This window comes from Colossoma macropomum, unplaced genomic scaffold (genome assembly GCF_904425465.1).
Source record: "Colossoma macropomum unplaced genomic scaffold, Colossoma_macropomum, whole genome shotgun sequence".
Classification (NCBI taxonomy): Eukaryota; Metazoa; Chordata; class Actinopteri; order Characiformes; family Serrasalmidae; genus Colossoma; species Colossoma macropomum.
In genome coordinates this window covers 15,270,453-15,291,153 of record NW_023494801.1, presented here as the reverse complement: position 1 = coordinate 15,291,153, position 20,701 = coordinate 15,270,453, and the positions used below count along the sequence as shown (strand labels likewise).

The 20,701-nt window shown below is 40.1% G+C and overlaps 1 protein-coding gene across 5 annotated transcripts in view; it reads left to right on the top strand.

Moving 5' to 3' along the window:
- Positions 1-20,701, top strand: part of baiap2a (BAR/IMD domain containing adaptor protein 2a) — a 103,990-nt gene that overhangs the window by 23,626 nt on the left and 59,663 nt on the right. For all 5 annotated transcript variants that reach the window (XM_036590068.1, XM_036590065.1, XM_036590069.1 and 2 more), the window contains exons 2-3: positions 5,370-5,445; positions 16,123-16,209. In XM_036590068.1, the coding sequence (XP_036445961.1) occupies positions 5,370-5,445; positions 16,123-16,209 (163 nt within the window). The remainder of the gene's footprint in view (positions 1-5,369; positions 5,446-16,122; positions 16,210-20,701) is intronic.

Sequence of the window (20,701 nt, the reverse complement as noted above, 5' to 3'; positions counted from 1 at the left end):
AGAGTGTCGGCTGTTGACCTAGGATCAGATTGCTCACTTTCTCACTTTCAGCATGGTGTAGGAAGACCAGAAGCAGATTCTGAATCAGCACTCCTGTGGATAGGTGGATGGATGGATAGAGGTGTTATTAATCCTGAAGGAAAGTGCAGAGTTAAAGTATCAGGGGAAAAAAACTGTGCAAATCCTATACATATATTATGAAGGGCCTTAAAATGTACAGAATTTACATGATACAAGAGACTTAATGCTCTAGATTTAAATGTATGTTTATATACAACTGAACATTTACATACTGTATCAGATAATGGGCAGAACAGTGTTTCCCACACATAGGCTTTACTTAGGCTACCCTAAGTATATTGGTATTGGTGGTGGTGGTGGTAGTAGTACTAGTAGTAGTTGTAGTAGTTCAAATGGTATACTGGTTGAAATTGTTCTTAGGTATGAGTTTTGTCCTTACTTTTATATTAGGGATGCGACAAATAAACACTGATAACACAACGTGCATACAGTGCAAAACACACTTATTTCATTACAGTGAGTTGCAGACTGAGTTAAGTTGGTCTACGAGTTGTAGTATTGCAGAAGCATTGAACTTTCAATACATCATTTAACACATACTAATAACACACATATTAATACAACTAAATATGGGGAAAAGGGAGTGGAAGGAAAAAATCCTATCTTTTGGGTTCAACTGTTAGCCGTTAGCCTAGCATTGGGACTAGCTGGTTTACCCTGTGCACTGCCTGTGGGACCCTTCATTCGGCCAACTGCTTCAGACTATGCTGCATTCACGGCCTGGTCCTCACTACAAGCTGAGAGCCACCGAAACCTCAACTAGTATTTATAGTGTGAATGGCTTTTAATTTACCAAATAACCACCAGTGTGACAGTCATGGATGAAAACACGAGGGTAAGAGATGCACATATGAGGCAGGTGACGTGGGAAATTCGGATGTAAAACAACATTTAGCTCCAGTTTTACTCAGCTCGGAAAAGCTGCCGTGTACCTACATGCACTTGTCTTTATCTCATTAGGGTTAGAAGGCAATGTTTACATCCGTCTATGTATTGTTCATTTCTGTTTTTACTATTTCACCCAGTAAAATTTTTTGATTTACTTTAGTTGTTAAAAATGATTCTGATGGGACATCCCATGATGATACAGCATTATTAATCTTTAAAAATATGTTTACTTAAGCATCCAAAATGTTTTGTGTTTTTTTTTTTTTTTTTTTGGGGGGGGTGGCTATTCATACCTGTGTTATGCTGTGATATAAACCGCATTATGATATAAATTTTTGGCCATAGCATCCAGTACTAACTGACAGCCACCCAAGTGTATTTTAAAAATGTACTATTATGTCTTATTTTAATAAATTCCAAAATATGTTTTGTGTAAACTAGGGCACACTTCCTGTAAAATGAGACTGCTTGTTTTAATATTTCTGTGCTTCAGTGCTGTATGCATGGTAAAAAGAATTTCTATACAAAATTGCAAGATTTTTTTAAATAATACAGCTTATTTCCTCCCTCAGGTTTATTTCAGACCTGTGGGAGAAGCTGAAGTAGGTACAGAATTCTATTAACCATTACAGCACTCAGCACATAGCTGTGAGCCATTTAGTCTGAAGGAGGTTCAGTACCTCCCTAACTGTGGAATAGGGTCCATTTTTGTGATTTATATATTTTTTTATGTTTTATCATTTTTTCACATAATTTGGAAAAGGCAGTTGCTCTTTATGTTGTTTTAAAGTTTCATGATGAACGGACCAACAGAAACTGTCCAAAATTACTTGGGGGGAAAAAAAATCCATTTACGTCCATTAAAACCCTTTCCTTGTCCTGTAAATGTACCTTTTTGAAGATAAGAGGTTTTGTTCCAACAGCAGCGATATATTTATATTATAATGAATATTTCAGTATCAGTATTGGTGACAAAATGTTTATCAGTTGGACGCTGTTGCAGAAACTATATCCTTTCTTTGTGATTGTGCGTGTTGCTCCCCTGAGTAGAGAATATCTCTTTCCTGCCAATCAGCCAGACCTCCGGCCCTCCCTCTCAGCGTGAAGACATCCACCACGCTGCTAGAGCTCAGTGAGTCACCCAGCCTGCCTTTACTGAGGTCAAAGGAGGACATGGGTCGAGCCATGTGTGTTTACACTGCTGGTTCTGTTCAGGTGGTACAGAGAAGGAACATATGAATAGAGATAAGGTGGGCTGAGGGGGTTGCTATTAGTGTTAAATGATGAATTGAAAGTTCAATGCTTTTGCAGTACAACGTCATAAACAATTGCTTGTTTAAAAAAAAAAGTCAATATTCTGTTTTTTTAGATATTTATCTTGGATATAACGAGTTTTCGAAAAGAGTAACCGTTGATGTCAATGGAAAACATATTTATTCCTCTAATAAAGGTGGTGATAATCATAACATGACATTGATATTTCTTGTATGTGTGAATCCCACTCCCAGCAACAAAAAGTGATCTATAATGCTTTTTTGCCATAAAACCCTTCATTTCCTCATCTTGCTGTTGATCTTCCATTCAGAGCCTGTTGAATTAGATCTTAATGCCTCAATTAGTTATAGTTAATTAAACATTTGAATAGTTTTGTATTGATAATGTGTATGAAAAGTCAGATGTTAATTTTGCTGTAACAATTTGAATATTTTTGTCTTCATTCCAGTAAACACTGGTTCTAGGTTGTTTAGTGTTTATGTTAATTGGATTATTATTGGTCTACTACTGGAATTACAGATTATTTGCAAGCTGTAAATATTCCAGCAGCTTTTAACATCTCTGTAAATATGCCATCATAATCTGTGGGAAAGGAGTTTTGTGGGTTTTCTTGAGTATGGAAGCACTCAAAGAACTGTTTACTTGTATTCACTGTAACCCAAATTAAGCTGGTATGTACTGATCTACATCACGTGTGCAATTCTGAACAATAACATGTAAAATTACAGTTTAATTGTATGCAGTGATGTTGATTGTTGGTTGTAAACTCCCAAGCTTATTTTAATGTGAGTGAAACACTGTTCACTTAAGATAGCCTGGTAAATGGTTAGAGAAAACAAAATTGCAAATCAGTCATGAACAATACAGACCTCCTGTAGTAAAATGACATTATCCCACTTCCCCATTCAGATTGGGACAGTAACATAAGTTTAGATAAACTATTGTGTGAATTAGTTTATGTAGCATAATTTAACATGATAAATGTTATAATTATGATCATAAGTGTTACAAAGCCTTGCACTGTAGCTTGCATTTTCGCATGTTTATAACTTCTGATTTGCACCACGACTCTGTTGTAGATAGTCCTGGATCCTGCAGTTTGCTAGGTGTGAATGAGTCATGTTAGAAAGTCCCAATACTTATTGGGATACTTATTGTAAAAACGTGTGTATCGTTCCACCCCTTATAAATAGGCAGCTGATTTAAAAATAAAACACTTTAAATACCATTGTAGCCCAACAGAGAGCAAATAATGTTTACATAGCAAGGGCATTGTCCGATTTGGCTGTAAAGAAATCGGAATCGGCTATAAAAATTCATGATCAGGGAATCTCCAGTTCTTTCTGTGTATCATATGTTGATCATACCCATGCAAAATTTAAGGCATCTCTTATTAATGAACAGTATTGGCTACTTATTAATTAACAGTATTGGCTACAACCAAGTGTTTATTATTGGTTATTGTATTGTTTCCTAGAAATTCTGTATCTGTGCATCCCTAAATACTGCACGGTGTCAAAAGTTAAAATTCTGGCATTGAGACAAGCCTCATTGCTCTAGTGGCTGGAAGACTGTGACAGTGTTTGAGGATGTTGAGGAATTGATCTAGACATCAGTGGTAGGTTTGATGCGCAGAGAGAGTTGGAGGAAGGCAGAGAGAGGTGAATGTGTCAGTGGCATTGTGCTGTCAGCTCTGGAACTTGGTTAACCCTGCGGCCCTGGAAGACTGCTGCTGCTCTAATTGGAGGAAGCCCTGGAGGGGAAGGGACAAGAGCTGGGAGAGTTATGGCAGGTGCCCGCTCCACTGAGCATCCCTTGTAGGATTATGGGAAGGCAGACGAGTCGAGTGTGTTTTATTTTGGTCGCTTCTAGAAGCTGGAGACGTTTTATTCTTGCAAACCTCAAACACTCATATGTGCACTTTAACGGGACCATATATTTTTCTTGTATCTTTTTCCCCCCCCCACAGAAATCTGCTTATGGCATTTCTGTAAGTTTTATGGGTAGTGGGTAGCGCTGTCACCTCACAGCAAGAAGGGCCTGGGTTTGATTCCCCATCTGAGCGGTCAGGGTCCTTTCTGTGTGGAATTTGTGTGTTTTCCCTGTGTCTGTGTGGGTTTCCTCTGGGTACTCCGGTTTCCTCATGCAGTCAGGCCAACTGGACATGCTAAGTTGCCCTTAGGTGTGAGTGTGGGTGTGAATGTATATGTCTGTCTGTCTGCCCTGCGATGGACTGGTGACCTGTCCAGGGTGTATCCTGCCTTCCACCCAATGACTGCTGGGATAGGCTCCAGCTCCCCCCCGTGACCCAGAAGGATAAGCGGCTTAGAAGATGTGTGTGTTTTTTGTAACTTTTATTGACTGAACAAACAAGGGAGTGAATGGTACTGTCTGTAAATTTAACAAGGATTACACACTACATCAAACTTTTATGTCAAAACAGCAAAGACAATTCAGTTTTCCATGATATGCCCCCTTTAATATCTGTCTTTACAATTCCTGCAGAAATAAGATGACTAATTTATTCAAACCCTCAAACACATGCATTATATGCTCATTAACCCTTGGCACTCTCTCCACCCCCCTCTCTCTCTTTCCCTCTCTCTTTTTTTTTTTTTCTCTTATTAACTCTCAAACATCACCTGACTCCAAACTCAGAGAAGTAGTTCAAAGCTGGCTGCCAGTGTGTGTGTGTCTGTCTCTCTCTCTCTCTCTCTCTCTCTCTCTCTCTCTCTCTCTCTCTCTCTCTCTCTCCCTCTTCCTCTTCCTCTTCCTCCTCCTCCTCCTCCTCCTCCTCCTCCTCCTCCTCCTCCTCCTCCTCCTCCTCCCCCAGAATCAGCAGCTGGCTGCCTCTTTCAGAAACAGCCACACACAATATATCATGACACATACGATAACAATGCACAGTGGGGTTGAATTGTGCGCCAAGATCCATAATGGAATGTAGGAGTTGGAAGAGACAGTGTGTGTAAGTAAGTGGGTAGGTGTGTGTGTGTGTGTGTGTGTGTGTGTGTGAATGCCAGCACGCGAGCCTTCATGCATATGCTAATTAAGCCATGTATTTTTCATATGTGCTAATTCCAGCACCTCTGGATTTGACCAAATCTCCCCTCTCTGCTTTTTAGACAATCATGGAACAGTTCAATCCCTGCTTGCGAAATTTCGTTGCCATGGGGAAGAACTATGAGAAGGCCCTCTCCAGTAAGTACGCTGCTATTTTCTTCCACTCTGTTCTAATTAAAGGTGGTGTCAGTGATTTTTAGGTTGGAACAATTTTTGCAACATTTGGCAAATTCTCCTCTCTTTCTGGCAGTTGTAAATAATGATTATGATAAGTGGAAAAAAGAAAGAAGGCAAATGATGTGGACTATCAACTTTCAACCAATCACAATAAGGAGGTGTGTCAACTTGTTAAGTTATGTTGCCTGTCCACAGTACATAGTGAGAAGTCTTCGAGCTAGCCAGCTACAAACTAGAGTTCTGATAATACCCATTGTAACAGCTGGTTAGTTATTCAACACATTAATGAACAAAAATAAGACCAAAAATGCTAATTCCGCTCACTGAAGACGAATGAAAATGACCAATTTAGAGAGGAAGCAGTAGTGCATATCATTGTGCCTTGAGGGAGCTAGGAGTTAAAGTACATCAAGAATGATGCCATACTTGCTCTATATTTGCTAGACAATGACCTATATTAGCACATTTCATGAAAAACTTTAGAGTTACACTTAAAATAGGGCTGCAAACATTGCATATTTTATATTTTGGAGTATTTATTTATTCTTGTATTGTTTAAGTATTATTAATGAAACTTGAGCTACTACAAGGTAATGGAAGAACATCACTGACAATTATTCTCATAGCAAATAGCATAAAATGCTATTCCAGGGGATCTTACCCAATTTGGCAACCCTGGCCAGATTGCTGAGACTGTTTAAATGGGTGTCATTGATAAGCGTTTTTGTACCCCTACCCCTTGTTTTTGAGTGTCACCTTGCCCCTTGGAACTGAGTTACAAGGGGTAGTGGTGGAAATCTTCCCCTATGAAATGGGCCCCTCAAATAGAAGAACACTGCTTTGTTAACAGGCTTCAAGGTGCTCTGTAGGAAAGTCTGCAGTCATAGAACAGGAGCGGTAAGGTTCAGCAACCTCGCTACTGGCCCTTAGTTAACTTTAGGAAATCATATGCTTTCAGAGTTGGGATAATTATTTATTATCGCCCACCCCAATTTTTCGATGATATGAAGCTGAAATCAGCTATTTGCCAGCTTCTTATTCGAATTTTCCTGTTCCACCTTAAATGGAGCAGCAGTTACTCCCTGGCACTTCAGACGTCTGTACTGATGGACTATTTAAGGTGGAACGGGAAATTTAACTATCTAGCTATCAAGACATTAGCATACTGTTAACAATTTTTTAAGCTTGTTATGAAGAAAAGGACCACAATACATTGAAACGGCATTAAACTAAGATTTTAGTCCACCCATTACTAACAGGTGGATCAAATTATGCACACAGCCTTGCAGTCTCGATAGACAAACACTGGCAGTAGGATGGGTTGTACTGATGAGCTCAGTTACTTTAAACATGGCACTGTCAAAGGATGCCACCTCTGCCACAAGTCAGTTTGTAAAATGTCTGTGCTGCTAGATCTGCCCCGTCAGCTGTGCTATTATTGTGAAATGGAAGCTTTTTGGAGCAACAACAGCTCAGCCATGAAGTGGTAGACCACCCAAACTCACAGAGCCAGGCCACCGAGTGCTGAAGTGCCGAGTGCCTATCCTCTGTTGTATTGCTCATTAAACAGTTGAAAAACAAATGCCTCTGGAAGCAACATCAGCTAAAGAACTGTGCATCTGAAGCTTCACAAAATGGGTTTCCATGGATGATCAGCTACACGCTGTGTTGGAAGAAGTCGTGTAAAGCAATCGGCCACTGGACTCTGGAGCAGAGGAAGCGTATTCTGTAGAGTGACAAATCACACTTCTTTATCTGACAGTATGATGGATGAGTCTGGATTTGGTAAATGCCAGGAGAACGTTATGTGCCTGACTGCTTTGTGTGAAGTTTGGTGGAGGAGGGATAATGCTATGGGGTTGTTTTTCAGGAGTTGGCCTAGAGCCCTTTAGTTCCAGTCAAGATAAATCTTAATGCTTCAGCAGACAAAGACATTTTGGACAACTGTATGTTTTTAAGTTTGTGGGAACAGTTTGGGGAAGGCCCTTTCCTTTCCAGCATGGCTGTGCCCCAGTGCGCAAAGCAAGGTCCGTAAGCCAGACCCTCTTGTCCAACATGAGTGTCTGACCTCACAAATACTCTTCTGGATGAATGGACAAAAATTCCCACAGACACACTCAAAAATCTTGTAGAAAGCTTCCCAGAAGAGTAGAAGCTGTTATTGCAAAGGAGGGACCAACTCCATATTAATGCTTATGGACTTAAAATAAGATGTCATAAAAGCTCCTGTAGATATAATATGTAGGTGTCCTAATACTTTTTTCATATATTGTAGACAGCTTGTTATCCAGAATGCTCTCTTTTATTCTAAGAAATAAATGCAGTTGAGAGTATCTAGCAATCCAGAGCAGTAGAAAAAGCTTTTGGTTTACCAAACCAACATTATGAAATTAGAGCTCTAATACAGGCAGTTAGGGACAGAGTCTGGACAACGCTGCCTCTGCCTACTGCAGAGATATCAGAGTGGCTTAACAGGAACGGACCGCTAGACTGCTGTGAAAAAAGACTAACCATAAATCACTGTTTTTGTGTTTTTGCTCTGTTTAGATGTGCAGCTGCTGCTGCGTGCTTCTGGTGACTCACTAGCCACATAAACAAAACTTTGTTTCCTGTTGAACTGAGAAAATCCAGTGTGCGGAGGTTTGTGCTCTCATAAAAACAGATAAAAGCAGCAGTTATTTAAATGGCTTGTCTGTTTTTGATATTAATCAAATTTATTTAATTTTATTAAATATTTGTTACACCCTTAAACTAAAGTAGTCAGCTAGCTAACAAAATTAGACAGTAGCCTGTCTGAGGTTAACCAAATGGCTTTGGCCTCTGTGAGTTACTCTGTCCAACAAGAGTAACATGGGGTAGCCTTTACACAACATTAGCTAGCTTCTATATAGACCATCATCCTTGCTTCATATGTGACTGGATTACAGCTGTAGCAGTATTCTGACATTGCAGCCTGCTTGTCCTGAAACGAGTTTTGAAAGGAACACTGAACAGAGCAGCTGCATTTGTATGGAAATTCAAACAGGTTGCATCAGCTATCAAAATTGATGACCCACCATGAAAGGTGTAGTCCTGCATTTTTCAGCCTGATCTCAGTCAGCTCTGACATCTGTAGCATCCATTTAGCAGCTGCCCATTTATTTCTATTATGAGTTTGTTTTCAAGCCGACTGTTTTTCTGTATTAGTAGTTGCAAAGTGCATGGAAATGTGCTGAAAATTTTTGTCTGTAGTATGCAACCATAATCTGCAGATGGAGATTAGGTTGAAAAATCCTGCTGGATTCCTTTAAGCCGCATCACCCGCCTCTCACCTCCTGCATGGGCTGCTCCTTTTCAAGATGCAATGATCACAGTGGTGTTTATCACCCTGATACTCGCATGATCCTTTATGGCCTTATCAGCTCCTACCCAGCCACCGGTGCCTTTTCAGCTCCAGAGAGTTGTGGACTGGCTGACACAAACAAATGGCACGGAGACCTTTCAGAGTGGAGAGAACATGCGCCGTGTGTCTGGTGAAGTGATATTTAGCCAATAGATGCAAGGACAGTCATGGAGCTGTGAGGGCTTTGTGTAGAGGATGGGCTTTTCAGGTGCAGCCGATCAGCCATTAATGTCTACATTTCTCAGTTACTCCTCCTAATCTCTGATTTAATGACAGTCAGCTCTAAGAAGTTGACACCTTGGAGAATGATGAATGAGAGTAAAGGTGCCAGTGCATGCCGTGTGCTTTTTTTTTTTGTTTGTTTGTTTTGTTTTTTTTGTTTTTTTAAACAATATCACTTAAAAGTCTAGTTTTATTAGTGTCATGAATGTGAGACTTCTTCCCTGTATGATACTGAGAATTGAGCATTTTGGGAAGAATTCCAGTGATGTGTTATCAGCCCTGTGCCAGTGCTAACCGTAAGCCCTAAGGTCCTTCTTTGAGACCACACTTTGATGATGTGAAGTTGTACACCAGCTTCACATCTATGCCGTGGTCTTCCTTTTCCTTTTCCTTTCCTAACAGGGCCTACAGTGGTCAAAACTAGTAAAGCTAGATGACAAAATAAGTACAGCAGCTACTAGCCCAGTGCCCTGCCATTAGCCAAAACTAGATAGCTAGCTTTCCCATAGAAATCCCTTTTTTCATGAGATGTGACCTAATAGATGTTAATTTCAGAAGATCACAGAATTACAAAAGGTGAAGCTTCATAATCTGATAAAGAAGCTATATATATTAAATAAATATAACCACTACATTATATGACTTCACTCCTTCGTCATTGCTCAGAAACTGAAACATCATGATTTCACAGAGGCTTTGTGATAACACCTCTCTGAGAGGTACTGTCTGATGTGAACTTGCTAGTGGGTTGCACACAAGGCTTATTGACCATTCTCAAGACCACCCTTGTTGAACACAAATGCAGCAATTGGATGCGCCAAGCTCTGACAGGCTCTATTGAGTGTGCACATCACAACCACAAGACTACATAAACTGGACAAGACCTAAAACAGAGGTTTTCAATCCAGGCCTCAAGAACCACTATGCGTGACATGCATCCTTGTGGTGCTTGTATCTCAACATCAATAAACCTGAGACAGATGATCAAAGATCTGATTGATTACCAAGCTCGGTATTAAGAGCTGGAATAGGAGGAAAAAGTAGAGTGGGTTAGTCGTGCTCGAACTGAAGTATGTCTGCCCTTGAAAACTGAATAAACGTTGGAAAAATCAGTGGTATTGTTAAATAGTTAATCAGGAGAAAATTTACAGACAATATTTCTCATCTCTATCCTAGCCTATATCAGTGGCTTCGTGAATGGATTGGTATGCTGCCTTAACTTTTTAATTAGTAAAGAACAAGTGTCGCTTGAGAAATAGCTGGGGAATTCTCCTAAACCTCAAGCCTGGGAAGTGCTAATCTGAAATCTGGGAAGTGAACAGACTGGCCCTTGGCCTCTGAAGCATTAGCGGCCCCTGACAGATTGGGCATAAAAGACTCTTATCATGTGGATGTGGATGACTGGGTACATGCCATATGGCTCTACTGCTGCACTCTTGGGACTCTTGCTTGTTAGTTCTTTAGTAACAACAGTGTGCCAGGCTGGACATACTGGAAAGGTAAGAGGTCATACAGGGGTACAGCTGGGAAGGATATCAGGTTTATGGGTAGGATACAAGGGCATGTCAGATGTCAGTCTACTTTGGAAAGGAGTGGCTAATCTTCTTTTAGTCTTTAGCCCTCTGGCCCTACTGTCAGCTTATCGCAGCCCATTGTGTCTGATTGGTGCTGAGTCGTTTTGGAGTTCGCAGTAGGGGGCATTGACTGAATCAAGTAGCTGGGATTTGCCTTTTGGGTTTTGGAGCAAGATGTTTCACAGGCTGAAGAGAAATTTGGAGAGGTGATCATATGAAAACGATGCTCCTATGGACTGAGTTTTAATTAGTGCTGCATGTTAACATATGTGGCCCTCCTTGGCTGCTGTTGCTGACCAGAGGGCGTCCTCTAGAGGGGAAGCCAGAGCTCATAGGCATCTGTGGGCAGTGGTCCCATCTGTCGAGACACATTTCTGCGTAACTCTACTCAGAATGAGTCGTGAACTATATACAGTACTGTGCAAAACTCTTAGTTACCTCAGCATATAATTTAAGCCATTTATCTGGGCAGTAAATTTGTTTTTGTCAGTAAAGACTCAGTAAAGAATAAATCCAAAATAGTAAACATACAGTTTGTGTAAAAGTTTGGGCACCCTGACCTTTTTATATTACTTTTCAGTGTGAAACTATGTTAATACATCATCTATAGAGAACACACTTCTGCACATTTAAATTCACAATAATTTTTATTTGCTGAATTTAACATACGCAAAAATACGTCAAATTGGCAAAAGTTTGGGCACATTTTATATCTTGTTTTAATTTTCCAGTATGTTAAACACTGCATGTAAATAGAAATTTGCACTAAGATTAGCAGAAAATGGTGTATTTACATTTGTTCCCCGTAGAGAGCATGTTAACTTATTTTCACTAGGAAAATTAACAGAACATCGACCGAGTGTTCAAAATGTTGCATACGGCTATAAATACTTTATTTTCAAAAAAAAAAAAAAAGGTGTTTTCAGATTTTTCCTCAATGTCTCCGGCCATCACAAGGATTAAACTCGATCAGCAGGAAACCTGATTTTAATTTAAAGAAGTAGTGATTAAATAAAGTAGATGATAACTGCACATAATACTGGGCTTTCTTAGGGAGGGGTAAATCATTAAATGAACACATTGACCTAAATAACATGCCTAATTATTATGTTAATATTATTTGTATTTAGATTAGCGTTTTCCTGAGCAAATATGCTCGCTGCCTAGATACATAGCTTTTTAAATATGATTTGGTCATGTATCTAAGACTTTTGAGCAGTATAGACGCTAAGGGTGGGTGATACGACAATAAGTTATTGGATTTGCGATACATTACTTTAGAGTATCTTTTCCACACTGCAGATATTGTCAGTATTTCTAGATAACTGCACAGTTGCAGATGTAAGGAAACTGCTGAAAGCCTGTAAAACATAAACTAGTTCACAAAAAACTTTGGTGCATTAATTAGCTGCATACGTTTGCTCTCAACCTAAAAAAGTGAATGTGCGGATGCTCTGAGAAGCTGCCTGGATATCAAGTTATTGTGCTGCACATTATGTATCATGAAGATCACAGTAGTATGTTTTTGCCATCACCCAACCCCCATGTCTGCCCTAGTTTAGATTCTGAGGCACAGCTGGCCAGTCTGATGAATTGTTCCCTCCGTTCGTCTGGCTGTAGCAGATTGTTGAGCGCTGCATTCCATGGGCAATCAAACTCAATAGATGCAAATGAAAGATTCTGTTGATTTGGAGGTGTATTGGGGGAGGAAGAGTAGCGTAGGATGGGCTGCCACTGCTTGTACAGCCTCTGAGGCAGAGAGGCTTTGTGTAGCATGGGAGCTGTATAAACTGCACTCACTACAGTTGGTCTGGCTTTGTGTGTGAGCAGTTTTTGAGTTACTCACGAAAGTAATTCCATTACGAACGACTAATTACTTCTCTCAAACCCTAATGGGATTTCTTTCTGAAAAAATGTCATCTTAATACTCATTACTTTACTTCTGTGTTACTCTGTAAAACCCACATAAATCCGTGCGAGCTGTGCAAATGTAGTAGCCATGTTCAGGAATTTACTTTGTTAGAAAGTTAGAGCCAATCACTGTAAACATCATTTGGAATGCTTTTTGAAGAAAGCATAACCAGTTAGACCTGATAAAAATCTGTTTATCTGTTTGAGAAATGGTAAACTAGTCAGTAGAAGTGTTGCCTCAAAATAAAATGTTTATGAATAAATGGTAAAGCTGACAGAGCTGTTTCTGAAATGAAAATGTTTGGGTGAGGTTAGAGTTCTCTTCTTCAGCTCAAATTATGTAAAAGCACAGGCACAAATAATCAATAAAGAGGAAATGTATGTTTAATGCATCACATAACTATTATTGTCCGCTTGAAGACGTATGAGTAATGCCAGCAACATGATTCTTAATACGTCAGTAACTGTAACGATTACAAGAATTTAAACTATGAATGACACTACTTTGTTACAGAAGAAGTGATGACATGTTACTTTGTACCATGTAACGTCCAACACCTGTGTAATAGTAGCTAAATATTGGATATCTACTTATTTGAGGCAATTTATTTGTTATGCCTTTACATTGTTTGTAGATTTCATGAAGAATGAACCAAAATAAACAGCACAAAATGACCTGGAAAAAAGTCTGGTTCCACTGCCTTACATTAAAAGTAAAGTAGGTTTTTTCCTTCTCCTGTAAAGTTACCATTTTGGAGATACAAGGTTTCTTCTGACAACAGTGACATGTTCCATGTGTGTTATATATATTTATATGCCCACAGTCGTTTGCAAAAGTTCCTCAGTCCTCAGCACCCTCAGTCAAGTGACATGTTTTGTTGATTTGTGAAAGACGTCCTCTACAAGGAACAAACTTGTGGTAAAATGGTATTTTCTGCTAGTTTTAGTACACAATTTCTGTTTATTTGCAGAGTTTAACAAACTGAAAAAAATAAAACCTATAAAGCCAGCAGTTAAACAGTAACTGTGCATTAAAATGTGCAGAAGTTTGTTCTCTGTAGAGGACATGTTCAGCTATTTTCACTTAGAAAATCAACAGAACATGTCATTTGACCAGGGGTGTCTAACCTTTTTCATGTGACAGCATATGTAGTAAGACATTTCTAAGGATAACCCTAAGCTTGAACTTGATATCCAAAAAAAAAAAAACTGTGATGGAAAGGTCTTTACTAATCGTGACAAGACAGGCTGACCTGTTCTTCACTGATTTTCCTACAAAGTCAGAAGTTTTTGGTTTTGAAATTGTAGGAAGTCATACAGAGAAGCAAAGCATAGCACACAAACTCCAAGTCCATAGAGATTTTGTGTAATAGAGATAACGGTTAAATTTTTTTTCTCCTCGCAAGTTGACATTTTGCTGGTTAATGAGGCATGCAGTAAGGAAATTGTGTGAGTATGCGTATGTGTGTGTGCACGCTACGTGTGTGGGTGGTCCGGGATTGAGAACAACAGCTGAACGGGGTCCAAGCCGGACTTGAGTCCACAGGGAGGCTGGTCTGCGCAGCCGATAAATGTGCTTCCTTTAAAAGCGAAAGAGCTTCCTGTTGTGCTCCTGGCTCATCCACTCCAGCGTTTGCCTGCGCTGAGGAGCTCCCAGCTGGTGAACTAGCTCCACAGCAGTTTCAGCAGCCCTGTGAAGGAGCATTTTTAATGTGGTTTCCTCAGCAGTGCTTTACCAAAACCACCAGAGGCTGCAATAATGAAGTCGAAGAACTGTTTTGTACTATTTCCCGCACTTGTTACCAGCGACTCACTGATGTATCGGTCGGCTGATTATTAGTCCCACAGATTTATCTGTGTCTGTGGAAATCATGCAGATAATTACTGGCTCGCTTTATATTTTAATAAACTGACACCGCTGGGAAAAACATTAATTACTGATTAATAGTGATTTTCATGCTCATATGTCTTATGATATGTTTTATGTAGTTTTTTTCCATGAATTGCTCGATTTCTGAATACTGTTGTTGCATTTATTTGATATGTAGAGAACATGATGTAACAAAGCCTGAAGCCTAAACTACATTTTTGAACTACCAAACACATGAATAGGAATATAAGTCACACGTCAGTCAGTCTTTATTCTTACTCTAATTAAACAAACCATGTGCTTCAACAAGAAAAGAATGGAGACAGAATGGAGACAGAAAACACAGTAGCATCCAAAAAGCTGTGTTTCTACATGCCGAAATTGATGGACTGATGTTACTGTTCCCAACGGGGATGTGCACACGCTGTAACTCCTCTGGCAGCAGATTTACATGAGCGCCTTTCCTTTTTTCTTTTCTTTTTTTTCTGGGAGGGCCTGTTGGTTAGAAACACATTATCAGTCACAATCTGCTCCCTTCTATTATGGCTGTAAAGGCTGAAGCAGGACATTTATACACAAAATATTATCATGGTTGGGTAAAACAATGAAAATATGTCAAATGTATCCAAAAGTGCATTTTACTTTAATGCATTAGTCTACCAAGTTATGACCGAAACAGTACTGCCAGTACCCCTTGTGCCCAGTCTAAGTTAATGAGAATGAGAGTTAATGAGAAAGGCGGCTTGGGATGCAGCCTTCAGCAGACTTTGCTCCTGGAGTTACCCGAAATTCATAGTGAAACACGAGACATCAACGAAATGGGAGAAGTTCTGAAAAATAATGAATAGAAACAATTTAGACGAATGTAGTAAATGTGCAGATTTTGGTGTCATTCCAGCCATGGAAGTTAAGTCAAGCTGAAGTGCCCTCTCATTAGCATTTTTCTGCTCTTGCAGCTGTACGGCCTTGTAGATCCGGTATGATGACATGAAACACTTCTGTGAATGTTGCAGACTGTACGTTCAAAGTCTGTGAGACTGGAGACGGTCCAGAGATTTAGATTGGGCATTGGTGTCTTCTCACTGTCTCTTAGTTAAGTGGGAGGGACCTATTATAGGCATGCGCTTGCACTCAATTGGCTGGGCTTTTTTCTGAATTTGGGCTGGCTGAAAAAATTTGATTGACTGGAATTTTCAGTTGCTTCTTTCTGCAGGTGTAACGGAAATCAACTCGGATTTTTAAAGTCAAAAAAAATTATTTCCCTTTTCCTTTGTTATCAGATTAACTAAGACACTGTTGTGACTCTGTGCTAAGGTGCTAGTGAGCAGTGAGGGGTGAAAGGGCAGCGGGGAGAAGGCCTTGCCATCGAAATAATTCCCACCTCTACACAAAGACAGCTATGCTGAGATAAAACAGACAGCGCAACTGCAACTTTCTCCATATCAAAACTATTGTGTACAACTGCCACAATAAAAGCTCACCTAAAAAGACTTTTGTAAATCTTACACATTTCAAAAAATGCATGCCAGCAACGTTATTGAGAGTTGAACTGAGGGATGTCCTCCAAAACAGGCAGAAATGACATTTTATTTTACATTAATATCTGTATTGTACATCATTTTTGTACCGGTTTGGCCTGACTTCTTCCAAACTCTAACCTGACTTTATTGCCTTCATAGCTGTGACGTTTGCTGCCAAGGGCTACTTCGATGCTCTGGTACGGATGGGGGAGCTGGCCAGTGAGAGCCAGGGATCCAAAGACCTAGGTGAGTCACTCTCCTTCCACTTTTTCTTTCTTCCACTTTTTGTGCGTCTTCGTTGCTTTGGCTGTAGGACCTTGGAGTGCGGTCCTGAAAACATCACGCAATCAAGCCCACCACACGCCCTGCAAAACGCCGTCTGCAAAATGCTGTTTGCTCAAACAGAAATGTCAGGTCCGCTGAGAACAAAACTGCGCTCGTTTGAAATTGGAATGTTTTCTTCTTTTTTCCTTTGGCTTTCACTCTGTTGCCCTCATTTAATCCTGAGGAAATTCAAATTTTGTTTCTGTGCCGTGTGAATAATTTTTTGTTTTGCAAGCAATTTCTTGTGAAGAAGTGGGCTGGGGTTGTAATGATAACAATGACTGGAATTCTCTCTGTCTCTGCTGATTGCATCATTTATGACCAGTTTAGGAAGAGGAAGTGGAAAGAGGGTTTTTAGACCTACATTTTTTCCAATCCAGTATGCTCTTTCATTTTCCGCTGCAGTGAGGCTCGTAGAATCGTTTATTTGGTTCTTCGCTCCTCATTATTGTGCGTGCGTGCGTGTGTGTGTGTGTGTGTGTGTGTGTGTGTGTGTGTGTGTGTGTGTGTGTGTGTGTGTGTGTGAGAGAGAAAATGAGAGAGGGAGAGAGTGTAGGAATGTTGTTTATGGAGGATTGATATGCTCATAGCTGGTCCCGAGGGGCTGTTAAAGTGAAATGCGTGGCCAGATCCGCTCTCACTCTGAGCGACTGGAGCGCTGATTGAGCCTCGTTTGTTGCGATTGCTGTGTAAGTGACTGTAACTCGCTCTGATTTAGGATTTTAGTGCTTCTCTTGCTGAAGACTTAAAAGCAGCATCTACATCATTCAGTCTCTGAAGGAACTCCTCACTCTGCCATGCATTTCCTTTGATTTCACAGTTAACCTGCTCTTTACAAAGCAATCTACGCTCTGACTTTCCATTCACACTTCAGCCCTGAAAAGGCCATTAGCACTCCAGCCCTCTGCCTGTCTTTTTTTTCTTTTTCTTTCTTTCTTTCTTGCTTGTATTTTTCTTTCCTTTTGTATTATTTCTTGCTTTCCTTCTTGTGTTCCTTTTTTCTGTATGTATTGAATCTTTATGCATTTGAATCCTTCCATTCCTTCCTTTCTTTCCTTGCATTTGAAACTTTCCTTCCATTCTACCCATTCTTTACTTTTTATTTTTGTCCTTTCCCTTTTTCCTTCTTTTCATTAAACTCAAAATGAGTTCTTCTTGTACTGCTCTTTTTCAGCCCCAGTGACTCACCGCAGGTCCTGTAACACAATGTGCTGATCACATTACACAATTCATATTAGGTGTGTGCGTGTGCATGCGTGTGTGTGTGTGCGTACATGCTCATGTGTGTATTGCAGGCTTTTGCAGACTCGTGGTGAAACTATTCAGTGTCAGTGTTATTATCCTTCTCTGTGATGTGTCCTTCACCTTGATGTCAGACGTAAAGCTTAGTGGCTCCTCACCTCTTTAGCTGTAACAGCCCGTATTGATATTCCCCAGAACGCCTGCAATGAGCGTGCTTCTGTAATGGCTTGCTGCTCTCATGTTAGGAAGCCTGGAGCTGACCTCTCAAAGCTTAACCTGCTGACGTTCTACTTAGTTCAGTCTAACTTTGGTTTTCTGTCTCATAATGGTGGATCACTCTTTACCGGGTAGCATTGCCATGGCAACTTGTGCTGCACGCCAGACCTGCTCTACGGATTGGGTACAGGATTACGGTTCTTGGACTGATCAAGTCCCGCCTTCTGTTGGAGGTTGACACCCCACACCAAGTGGGTAATAATTACACATGAAAGCACAGCAACCACTTTGTGATGTTTGCGGCAAACAGCCAGGCAGGTATATAGAAGATATCGCTTTTCAGTGAAAGAGAAATCCTGCTATGAACATATAAAGAAAACTGAGTTATTGGAACAGTAAAATGCAGCACAGTTAACAAAGTGAAAGCAGTGATGCTATTGCTATAATTAAGTTACTTTACCTTCTTCATATTACACTGCTAGCCAAAAGTTTAAAATTGCCTAGCCACAGGAGGGTTTCCTTATTTTATTTATTTATTTTTTTACTGTTTACCATATTTTAGAATGTAGCAGTGATGACTGTTATTCACAACTATGAAATAACATGTGGAACTGTGTAAATTTATTTTAGACTCTTTTAGAAATTAGCCCCCCCTTTCACTTTGATACAGTTGTACACACTCTTTGTGTTCTTTAACGCAGCTTCATGAGGAGCCACCTGAGATGCTTTTTCCAGCAGGAATTAAGAAGATAATTGTATGCTGAGACCTTATTTTTGCTGAAAGCAAGTAAATTGGGGGCCGTTTCAAAAAAACGTTTTTCCATTTTTAACCAGTTTGTTTTAGACACAATTTTGCACACAGGCATCAACTTTACTATTCATATTAGCCCTTTAGACACCAAAATGTCTTTATGATTATAAACCATGCATATTCAGTTAGGTTTGTCCAAATGTTTGACTGTTAGTGTACATAGTGTGATTTCTTGTCCCTTCATGGAAAAAGTTAGCCACTCAACTCCTCTCAGTGTTTCAAACAACTGGCTGCTGGTCATAAATGCTTTCATGTGCACACCCACAGAGATTAATCATAGCTTGAGTATCTCGACCTAGGTGAACACAGAAAATTGTTTACTGCTAACAGAGAAGGTTGATAACTTTGTAAAACTGCTTAACTCTTGCATCTGGTGCGTCTGTTATGTTTAGTGTTTTTGTGAAGCTGTATGTGTGTATGCCTATACATGTTAATACATTATTCACTGAGCAGTGAAAAGTGATTAAAAATACACACAGTGATGTGTGGGAAAGCGTTATCTAACGTAAACACATTTTTGCTGTGTTTGTGCGTACGGTGAGGATAATGACAGGACTGTATTGTTGATCTTTTCCACTCATGGAGCAGACTATGGTCCACACCCAGGCACAGCTAGCCTAGCTCTCTCTCACAAAATCAGGGACACTCGCTCTCATATTTTAACTGTGGTTAGCAGTCCTACTGCACATGTTGCACAGATACAGTAAAGTGCCTCTTGTTATATAGACTTACTTCAGTGATATAATCCTAAGAAAGAAAGTGGGTATGCTAGAAATCTGTGCCAGTAAAGTAAACACAGGCAGCTCAATAGGGTGGATGGGTGGCAACTAGAAATATCTGATGAGTGGATGGCTCAATGACAACTAGATATATCTGTTGGATAGATGGATCAGTGGCAACTAGAAATGGATGGATGGATGGATGGATGGATGGATGGATACATCAGTGGCAGCTAGATATATCTGATGGATGGATGGATGGATGAAAAGCAACTAGATATATCTGATGGATGGATGGATGGATGGATGGATGAAAAGCAACTAGATATATCTGATGGATGGATGGATGGATGAAAAGCAACTAGATACATCTGATGGATGGATGGCAACAAGATATATCCGATAGATGGATGGATGAATGGCAACTAGATATATATGATGGATGGATGCATCAGTGGCAACTAGAAATGGATGGATGGATGGATGAAAAACAACTAGATATATCTGATGGATGGATGGATGAATGGCAGCTAGATATATGGATGAAATGGCAGCTAGATATATGGATGAATGGCAGCTAGATATATGGATGAGTGGATGAATGACAACAAGATATATCTGATGGATGGAGGGATCAGTAGCAACTAGATATGTTGGATGGATGGATGGATTAGTGGCAACTAGATATATCTGATGGATGGATGGATGGATGGATGGATGGATGGATGGATGGATGGATGGATGGATGGATGGATGGATGGATGGATGAATCAGTGGCAACTAGATATATCTGATGGATGGATGGATGGATGGATCAGTGGCAACTAGATATATCTGATGGATGGGTGGATCAATGGCAACTAGATTTATGGATAGATGGATGGCACCTAGGTATATCCAATGGATGGATGAATGACAACTAGATATATCGGATGGATGGATGGATGGATGGATGGCAACAAGGTTTTCCTGATGGATGGATGGATGGATGACGATATATCTGATGGATGGCGGGGCGAATGGCAACAAGATTTTCCTGATAGATGGATGGATCAGTGGCAACTAGATATATGTATAAATTGCAGCTAGATATATGGATGGATGGATGGCAACTGGATATATCAGATGGATGGATGAATGGATGGATGACAGCAAGATATATTGGGATGGAAATGAAATACATTGAATATTTAGATCAGTGGATGGCTATGAGAGATATCCGATGGATAGATGGAAACTAGATAGGATGGATGGATGGATGGATGGTAACGAGATATGGATGGATGGATGGATAGATGGCTGTTACAAACATTTAGACTGCATGCAACAAACAGGAGAGCAGAAAGAAGCAATGCTGCTGTGATGATGCAAATCTTTTCTGCAAATACCTGACCAAAACGTCCCTCATCCCGCTCAAACCACATCT